The sequence below is a fragment of the Phodopus roborovskii genome, unplaced genomic scaffold, assembly GCF_943737965.1.
Source record: "Phodopus roborovskii unplaced genomic scaffold, PHOROB, whole genome shotgun sequence".
Lineage (NCBI taxonomy): Eukaryota > Metazoa > Chordata > Mammalia > Rodentia > Cricetidae > Phodopus > Phodopus roborovskii.
This window is the reverse complement of record NW_026126541.1, coordinates 15,719,685-15,729,969: the sequence shown is the minus strand read 5'-3', so window position 1 is coordinate 15,729,969 and position 10,285 is coordinate 15,719,685. Positions and strand designations below refer to the sequence as shown.

The 10,285-nt window shown below is 47.6% G+C and overlaps 1 protein-coding gene across 1 annotated transcript; it reads right to left on the bottom strand.

Moving 5' to 3' along the window:
• Positions 1 to 5,243: 5,243 nt before the first annotated feature.
• Ndufb8 (NADH:ubiquinone oxidoreductase subunit B8) lies at positions 5,244 to 10,285 on the bottom strand. The gene is made up of 5 exons (XM_051199768.1): positions 10,122 to 10,285; positions 9,772 to 9,898; positions 8,451 to 8,550; positions 7,516 to 7,671; positions 5,244 to 5,430 (listed from the first exon to the last, which is right to left on the bottom strand). The coding sequence occupies exons 1-5, from the start codon at positions 10,204 to 10,206 to the stop codon at positions 5,338 to 5,340; spliced, it is 561 nt and encodes a 186-aa protein (XP_051055725.1). The 5' UTR covers positions 10,207 to 10,285; the 3' UTR covers positions 5,244 to 5,337.

Here is a 10,285-nt window from a genome sequence, read left to right as displayed (position 1 = left end):
AAAAAATATGAATGGCCCTTGGCTCACTGAAAACAGAAACTGAAAATCTTAGGGCCAGAGCTATCCAGGGAGCATCTGAAAACACAGGTATTGTTTCTGTTTTCCACAAGATGAAGTATTTAAACAAAATGTAGAATGAGAAAAATGATATCATCTTCAGAGTTAAGGACAGTTCATTTATGCAACTGCTAAAATTGAACTATCTAAACTCCCAAGGTATTTAATCACACAGGTCTAATGATAATAACCATCAAACTAGATAATTTCTCAGTGGCTTTGCCTGATTTCCTTGGCTTTAAATATTGTTTATGAGCCAATGAACCCCATATTTATCTTATTGACACACAACTGTCATCAGAGCACCAATTTCTATATGGAACGGCTAACTAAGTATTTCTACTTGTCATGCATATCTATAATTCCAACACTCAGGGGCCCAAGACCATAAGTTCAGGCAAGCCTGGACTACATACACAGTAAGACCTTACCTTTAAAAAAAAATACACCCACACATATAGCAAAGATAACTAAGTGTCTGGCTACAAAAGGATTTTCTCTCCTACCACGACTTCCCTCCACTCCTCTGTCCATTCAGCTTTCTTCATCATGGTAAGTGGTATTTCTACCTACCGAATCTCAGCCCAGAACCCTGAAACCCACCCTCCATCTCTCCACCGCCCTTTTCTAATCCGCTTTCATCGCCCCAATTTTAATGCCCTTTTCCCTACATCCACCGCCACCAGCCTATTTGAAGGTACTATATAATCTCTCACCTATATTACTACCAAAGTCTTCAAATGACATTCTCCTTGCTACCCATGCCATCATCTAATTCATTATCCACTTCAAAGAAGCGATGGACTAAAAAGCATAGGACATTGATTGGCATTCCATGCATGCAATCAGTGACCTAGCACATGGAGACTAAAACTCTCGGGCGTTAGCTGACCACTACATCTTACTGGGTTTCCTCTTAGGCACTGCACCCCAGCCATGCAAGTCTTTTTCCATCTCATGGCTTTTGTTTACACTGGTGCCTTTGCAAATACTACAGGCACTTACTTCACCCTGCATGGCTAGTTGGTTATCAGATCTTTCTGGGTGAGTATGTAACATCTTCCGAGGTACCCTGCCCAACCCAAACAATCTCACTTGTTTTCTTTCTAACAACTTATTTGCTTACAGTTAGTCTCTCCCACTAACAGCTTCATAAAAGCGGCACCCTGTCTCACTATGTTCTAACCGCTGCTCAAACACATGACTAATGCAGAGTGAGTGCTTGGTACAAACACATGACTAATGCAGAGTGAGTGCTTGGTACAAACACTTGACTAATGCAGAGTGAGTGCTTGGTATCTGACAAACGAATGAATGGAAATATTCATTTCCCTTTTTGTTTTGTTTCATTTTTAATTGTTTGTTTTATGTGTGTGATTGTTCTGCCTGCCTGCATGTCTGTGCACCACATGGGAGGGTGCCTAATGGCTTCAGAGGTCAGAAGAGTGCCAGGTCCCTTGAAACAGGAGTGACAGGCAGTTGTGAGCTACCATGTGGGTGTTGGGAACCCACCCAGAATCATCCGCAAGAGCAGAATGCCACTGCCCCTACCCACAGAGCCATCTTTTCTTTCCTTTGGGGCGTGGTCTCACGTAGCCCAGACTACCCTCCAACTTGTTATTTAACTGAGAATAATTTTAAAGTATTGATCCTCCTGCCTCTAACTCCCATGGGTTACAGGTGTGAACCACCACACCGCATTCATTTAACTCTGTGATTTCCACTTCTAATGTACATTCAGGGTCTCTCCTCACAGGCTAGCAAAAGGTAAAGGGGGAAATCAGCGCCTACTGTGATCTGCTTGAGCAAGCCAGCTCACCAGCTTCACCTATAAAACAAGAGATAACATTACTTAATCTCTATTTTCCAGCTCGAAGAAAGCGTAAAGCTGTCAGTTAAGCTCAGATTTTTCTGGGAACTTCTAAACACTCAGAGCTCTGCTTTGTGTTTTGACCAGCAAACTATACGATTCCGCCGCCAGTGCCACCTGCTGGTCAAGCCATCCGGTACAGAAGAGCAGCGATCATCTACAGCGCTTTTGACAGGCACAACCCATTAGTTTCCCTCAAGCGTTCTATTAACTTACCCCCGTTCTACACAGAAACCGGCCAAGCCGCAATGCAAACCCCGTGCTTTTAACCATGGTATTAATTTAAGCAAAACGTCTTTACGTGCTTTTAAACCGCTGACTGAAGGAACAGAGGACATGAGCTTTCCATACACTTTGCCCTGGGGTTGGCATCAGTTTATAAAAGCCTCCTCTAGGGTCAGAACGGCTGGGGCACCGGAGGGACGGGATGGGGTCGGGGGCCGACGACCAGGGCGCCAGCTACCCTTGGCAGTCCAGTCCCCGGGGAGAAGGTCAACGCCCGCCGACTGCCATACGAGACACTACACAGTCAGTTACGAATGGCCAGGACGCCGAGGCAGGGTGCGGGCTCCCGGCCGAGCCAAGCGAGGGCCCGGGGTGGAGGAGAAGGCGCGCGCGGCGCTTCTGCACCTTGGCTGGGCTGGGGACCCGGCGAGGCAGGGGGAGCGGGACCAGCTTCACTCGGAGGGATTCGTGCTGGGTGCACCAGGGGCGCGGGGGCCTGGGCGGGGTCTCGGCGACAGGCCAGCTCCCCGGCGCTCTCCGCGGGGACAGCGGTGCTCCGGGGCCCCATTCCCGCGGGGAAACCCACCTGTGCCGAGCGCCCGGGTCACCGGTCATGGCCAAGCGAAGGGCTTCAGGGCGCATCGCACTGCGGACGGCGGCTGCCTAGGGCCAAATATAACCTGGCTTTGGCAGTGACCCGCTCCCTGCACTCGCTCAGCAGAGCCGGGTAAAGCCAACACACACCGACAGTCCAGAGGGTTCAAAGCAGGGCCGCCTCACTTGCTCTGTGATTGCACAGTTCTGGCGCCCACCATCAGTAAATTCTACTCTATTCTATTTGAGTCGGGCTCCACGGATAGTCTATTTACGGAAAGGGAACACATTAATTCAATTTATTGTGTAGTTATTAATGCGAGAGAAGACCTGAGCCTCAGCCCATGAGCTCTCAGTGTGATTCATTTAATTAAAATAAGATTAAAAAAAAAAGCAATCGAGGCTGTAAACAGCAGTGATATACGCTGGAGCCCACCAGTATCCATGCCCACAAACTGATTAAGGGCTGTGTGTGGAAGGAAGGAGAGACGACCATGGACCAGGGGCTTCATGTAAGATTTCAGGCACATCCCAGAGCCACGGGCATTACTCCTTGGAGCTGAAAGAACACTAGGTGATTGAACAAAATGGGGAAAGGTGTCTAGGCGTCCTGGCATTTCCTACTCCATAAATCAAAGAGAGTGGGCGAGAATGGGTGCCGGTAGACTGAGGAATACCAATTAATTCTGCGGTTAATAGGGAGTTATTGAAAATTTGGGGCCAGAGGCACTAGTGACCATTGTATTTTGCATCTGGCAGTATGAATCCCTTGGAGAGAGAAAAGCTGGAGTCAGAGATCTGTAGTGATATATTATTTACGATTTATTAAAGTCACAGCAGTCACATCTACTTGAGGCACCTCACTGCTTAGTCCACAAGTCTGAAAATGCGGCTGCTTTGTAGATTATTCATTGACCACCCTGATGACTGTTATTGCTTTCTTATAAAGTTTAGTCTGATTACTATACCTTTCAATCCTTTTTTTTTTTTTTTTTTTGAAAAATTGTTTTGGTTTTTTGAGACAGGGTCTTAGTATGTAGCCTTGGTTGCCCTGAAACTCATGAAGTAGACAAGCTGGCTTCTAACTCAGAGTTCCACCTGTCTCTGGCCCCCATGTACTGGAATTGAAAGCATGTGCTACCACATCCAGCCTTTTTAATGAGTGTTTGCCTGGCTGTCTGATACCACATGTAGTGTCTCCAGAGGCTAGAAGATGATTCAGATCCCCTGGGACCGAGTTAGAGATGGTTGTGAACCACCATGTGGGTTCACAACCCAGGTCTTCTGGAAGCGCAGAGCGGTCAGTGCTCTTAATCATTAAGACATCTTTCCCCACTTTGGTTGAGACAGCATCTCATTATGTACCCCTGGCTGGCCTAGAGCTCAGAGTCATTATGTACCCCTGGCTGGCCTAGAGCTCAGAGGTCTGCCTGTTTCTGCCTTGTGAGTCCTAGGACTAAAGCCATGTGACCAACCACTACAGATCTGTGAACTTTTGACTGTGTCACCTCCAAATATAACATTTAGAAGTCAGGGTTGGAGTTCTCAGTAACACATGTTCCTTTAAGGCAAAATAGCCATGATATCCTTACATATTCTTTGGTGATATCTGCATATAATTTTTATCTGTGGTTGACAAGGTATGCTTTAGAAAATGTTAAGAAGAAAATAAAGATGAATTATGATAGACTCTCAAAAACCATGGCTTTCTTCTGAGGCTGTTACAGGAGCTTGGATGCATCCCCGAATCTACAATATTGGCAATGTAAACTTATTAAGAAGCTGTTTCAGAAAACTTGCTTTGAAAGGAGAAATGCAGAGATGCCACAGTATTAGAGCAGTCCACCCTCACTACTATCCTATCTATACCTGAAACACACTCCTTTCTTTTAAAACATAATTATTATTGAAGTTTAAATAAATGCTCTGCTTTGAAACAGTCTTACTATACAGTTCAGGATAGTCTCAAACTCACTACACAGCCTAGATTAGTCCCAGACTCAGAGATCCTCCTGCCTCAGCCTCCCAAGTGCTAGGGTTAGAGGTTATGTACCACATGTCTTTTAAACCTAAAAGCTATTAATTAAAAGTGTTCGGTTGTTTTTATTTTTATAGCCTAAGTAGCTCAGGCTGGCCTCAAACTTGCATAATCCTGCCTCAGCTTCCTGCATGTGAAGATTATAGATATGCTCCACAAAAATGGTTTTTAAAGGAAATAAATCCTGTTCCAATGGGAAGTCCTTCCTTCTCTGGCCCTGTAAATGAGACGATGACTAGCCCTCTACTACCTGCTGTACAACCGGCAGCTCTCAACCACCTTCACAGCCCCAGTGGAATGAACTGGTATCTTCTTCCACTTATTTTCTAACTTCCTTCCCATCCCCGTCCCTCTCTCCCCCCCACCCCCATTTCATGCAGGCAGGCAGCAGGAAGAGAGAAGCATGATGGTGAGGCTCTCACAGCAGTGACTATTGCTGGGGAAATGAGGCACGGGAAGCATGGTGCTGAGTTTTATTAGTGGTTTCATTAAGGTTAAACCTCTAGGAATGAGGGAGTCCTAGTTAGCGGGCCCAGAAGCCCATGCAGCCTCCTCAGATGTCATAGTGAACCACCGGCTCGGGTTCTTTGGTAGGATCACCGCCTCGTTCCAGGTATAGATTATTATAAGGATACTGCTTCGGCCCCTAAGGAAAAGAAAAACCAAAACCCACACAGGTCAGCAAGAACAACAGCCAGTCAGCCAGCCAATACCTGACTACACCCTACTTCAGTTAACAATCATGCTGAGCAAATGGGTATGCAGTAGCCTCTGGTCAGACCCAGCTGAGCTAAAATGGCAGAAGCAAGACTCCTTGCCCCTGCTCGACCCACAGCAGAGAAACAGCCTAAATTGTAAGAGAAGTGGTGCCTGCCTTGCAAGTGAGAGGTGGGGAGGGGGAAGTCCGAGTCAAAGCTTTCTAAATGAGACGATGCATCCATCCATCCCATTCTCTCTCGGGGTCGAGACAGACTCAATCTCCTTTAAGTCACTCAGCCTCTAATGGTTCCACCACTAAAGTGGCCTAGCAAATGAGGCGTGCAGGAGCGGTGGGGGAAAAGCGCAGAGGAGACTCGGCTGGGACGTGCTTTAGGAACTGCTGGCTTTACCAACAAACAGCTGACAGGGAACACAGCTCAAAGGGAGGAGAAAGGGGTGATGTGCTTACAGAATTGAAAAATGGTAGAGCTACGCTGTTTCCCGCTCTCCTGAAATGAAGTTAGTGCTCACCACTGCCCCACATGCTTTCCAGCACAGAGTCCCTGGGGCTTAGCAAGACGTCTCGTGTCAGTGCACACGGCCATCCCAGCCACCTTCAGGACGTTACCTCTGCAGAGGTAACACTGGGCAGCTGACTGCAAACACTGCGGCTTCCCTGCCTGCGGCTCTCTTTCCAACACTCTGGAGACTACTCCCAGATTAATCTTCCTAAGAACCTGGCCCTCATCATGTCCGCCTTCTAGTCAAAACCAAAAATGGCTCCCTGGTACTAAAGGCAGTCCTAGACATCCCTGCATCCCTACCCCCTGGCACAGTCTACATCTGGTACATAGTAGAGCTTGTATAAAGATTTGTTCAGTTAATACATCACTATGCTATCAAGTTCAAATTCTCAGCTATGCAATAAAAGCTGCCCAATGGAACTAATCAATTCACCTCACAATGTTTCTAAAATGGTGATCTTCAATTCTTGATGCATTTTACAATTACCTAGAGATTGTTGAAAATACTGATTCTAGGACCCTACTGTGGAGCCATAGAATTAGGGCTTCCAAGAACCAGGCCTGAGGAGTATGAATGTGTTGTTGTTCTCTAGGAAACCCGCACAGCTGGCTATCTAGGAACTATGTCTTCTTTAATGGCTGCCTGAAATCTTTAAATATTTTAAAATTACATTTACTAGGTGTATGGGCACACATTTACCATGGAACTCATACAAAAGTCAGAAGGCAACTCACAGTAGCTAGTTCTCTTCCTTTCCCCATGGGGTCCCAGGGACTGAGCTCAGGTCAATGGCTTGGTGGCAAATGCCTTTACCCACTGAGCCACTTCATTGGCCCCATTTAATGTATCACCTAACTCACCCTCCCCCCTACAGTTCTCACCGGTCCCTTGGGGTTTCTCTGGTTTCACCACCGCCCAAATCTTATTTTTTTTAGCCTCTGGTTTTAATCCTACTCCCTCACAGCTCACCCCACTCTGGACATTACTATAGGCATACATATACAAACCACACCAGGCTCTCATGTATATGTTCAAATGACACTCAGTATACCATCTATCTACAATTTCTTAAAATGCCCTCTAAGCTGGAAAGTCTATTTTCTATGTCCTTTGGATTCCATGAAATATAACTGTCCATGCTTACCATAGATAACTTTTCCAGTACCCTGCAGAAAGTGCCCTTCGTGTGTCCAGTACAGGACAAGGTTTCAGCTCTAGATGTTTTGACTCTGCCTTGACAGGCCTGGAAACTCTGAAGATTCGCTTCCACATTCTCATCCGCTATGTAGTGAAGTCTGTCTTTCAATTAGACTGGCCACGGTGTGACAGAGGCAGAGCAGGGCTCTCATGCTTGTACTGGGCTGCTGGGCAAGGCCTTCCATTTTCCTATTTTCTAAAACTCTAGGAAGCCAAATTTGGTACTGGCTAGTTTCCTACTCCAGAGACTTCACTCCCTCAGGGAAGGAGGCCAAGCAAATGTGCTTTGGGGAACACATAAAATACTCACCACTGGCTGGTAGGAGGGGAAAGTCTCCCCAACCCAGAACATCAAAGCCATGAAGGCCACGAAGCCCAAGAGTTGTTTGCACATGACATTCCAGGAAACAGGTGTAGGGGATGTGTCCACACGATTCCTGATATACATGTCTAGGTCCCAGTGCATCTGTGGCAGAAAGGCACATAATCATCACAAACTACTCTTCCTGCAAAAGATAGTATGCTGGCTAGTCTTATGCCAACTTGAAACAACCTAGAGCTATCTGCAAGAAGAGAACCTCAAATGAGAAACTGCCTCCATAAGATCCAGCTGTGAGGCATTTCCTTAATTAGTGATTGATAGGGCAAGCCCAGCCCATTGTAGGTGGGACCATTCCTGGGATGGTGGTCCTGGGTACTATGAGAAAACAGCTGAGCAAGCCATGAGCAGCAAGTCAGTAAACTACTCCCCGCCATGACCTCTGCATCAGCTCCTGCCTCCAGGATCCTGCCCGGGTTGAGTTCCTGTTCTGACTTACTTTGATAATGAACAGTGCTAAGGAAGTGTAAGCCAAATAAACCCTTTCCTTCCCAATTTGCTTTTTGGTCATGGTGTTTCATCATAGCAATAGAAACCCCATCTGAGACAGCAGGCGATCTAAAACGGCCAGAGCCTGATAAAAGGCTTAACAAAACCATTCCACTCTGGGGGTAATTTTTCTGAGAGCCAGGCCCAAGACACAGGAACAAAGATGAACGCTGGCTCCATCAAAGGCAGCTCAAGCATGACATGAGGGCACAGGACTCTGGGAACTCCTGTAAGTGCCATCCCGTGTGCCACATGTAGAACTTCGGGTCTCACATCATTGGACATGGAAAAAGCTTAGCAAAAACGAACTCTATGAACTAAAGAGAGTCTCAGGGAAACAGAAGGAAACAAAGTGAAATGGGCAATGGGTTTCTCACCGTTTCGCCCCAGTTCAACCTCAGGTCTGGGTAGTCCCACTCATACCATGGATCCCTCTCCTGCTGTGAGCGGTCAGGGAGTTTCGGGTAGTCACCATGCCTGAGACACAGACATCGAGAACTTCTGGAAAGGGCTGTGAGCAGTCGCTGACAATTCAAAGCCCTCATCTCAAAGATCAGAAACAAAGCAACTGATATAACTACTTCACTTAAGGATAGAAGAACCTACCCCAAATCAAGACCTCAAGTTCTAGTAAGAACAAAAAAGTCCAAACTATAATTAGAGGTTATGTTGAATTCTGAAACAACATGGCCTTAACTTCTTTTACAAAGAAAAGTCACACAACTCTGTAATTAGAACTAAAAGGGAATTTTAGCAATCAATTATTTCATTCCTTCATCACACTGGCTCTAAATACAAAGCCATCCACATCTGTTGGAATAAAAACAAAAAAAAAAGGATACACATTAGAAAAGGCCCCTTTTCCTCCATAGCTACTGAGTTTCTTAATCACAAGAAGATACACACCCTCATGCTTCAAACGCCTCATAGAATGTCTTATTTAGTTAGGTTTCCCCCAACAAATCAAAGTTTGCCTTATACAGACTACTACCCAGGCTGTCTCTGTCCACAACACAGTTTAAAAACAAACCAAACAAAAAACACAGGAAATGATGGTAACTGGATACATGTCAAAGAACCTGGAAAAAAGAACAAGAGGCGTGGAAAGGAGAAACTCTATCACAGGAAGTGAGGGCGATGTCTAACCACTACACACAATTAACCAAGCCACGGATACTGGGGCAGAAGGGACCAACACAGCTGGAGAATGAAGGTTGACGTTTAATTTGCTTGCAATTGCTGTGATTTTCACATACCTAACGTCAAAGGAGGGGGGGAGGGGCAAATTTTTGAAGAGACATATACAGAGTACACCATCCTCGATAAGGTTGTGACAGGAGTACAGCTCCATCTTGGTCACGTGCCTTAGATGACAGCACCTGAGCCCAGCAGATGCTCCATCTAAATGAAACCCGGTGCTCTGGATGGAGCCAAGGAAGAATTTTGCTATTCTGGAGTCCTCGAGGGAGCCATTAAAACCTCGGCTTCCTCATTTGAGGAAACAGCCTGAGCCAAGGAAAAAATTGAAGTTCTCTCGGCTGCAGCTGCTCACTCACCCACTGCCACCCTCCCCCACCAAGGAGAACAGCCGGGGTCACAGGCGGGTTTGGGAGGAAACGTCAGAGTCGCACCACCCAATCCGACGGTCTTCGGCCACCACTGCCCCTAGAGCGGGTAGACAGACGCCCTCCGCCTCACCCCATGCCATCATCCGGGTACGGCTGGTAGTCTTCCACGCGCATGTTATACTTCTTGGCGGCCGCGGCGCGTTCTTCTGGGGTCCGAGGATACGGGCCCGGCAGCATGTCCTTGGTCATGTGGAAGGCTGGACGCAGAGGGATGCGGGTCAGATGGACACCCACACAGCACTAAGCCGCAGCGATGACTCCCGAGGTCGGACCCCGGCAACCCTCCATCCCCAGGCCCGGGCGCTAATTCCCCTGCCCCTGCCGGGACACCGCCGCCACCGTACCAAGGAAGCCCCCGCCCGAAACAGCCAGCTTCGGGCACCCCGTCCCCACACCGGCGGCTCGCGCGTTCTGGCCGACCTGTCCGTGCCCCCAGTGGCACCACGCCGCGGGTTGCCCTTCGCAGGCATCGGGCTGCCAGAGCTGCAGCCCCGGCCGCCGCCATCTTCACCTTCTCAGCCGTTCGCCGTGCGCATGCGCAAAAGGCGAGTCACGGTGGCTGAGCGGGGCCAAACGCGACCGGT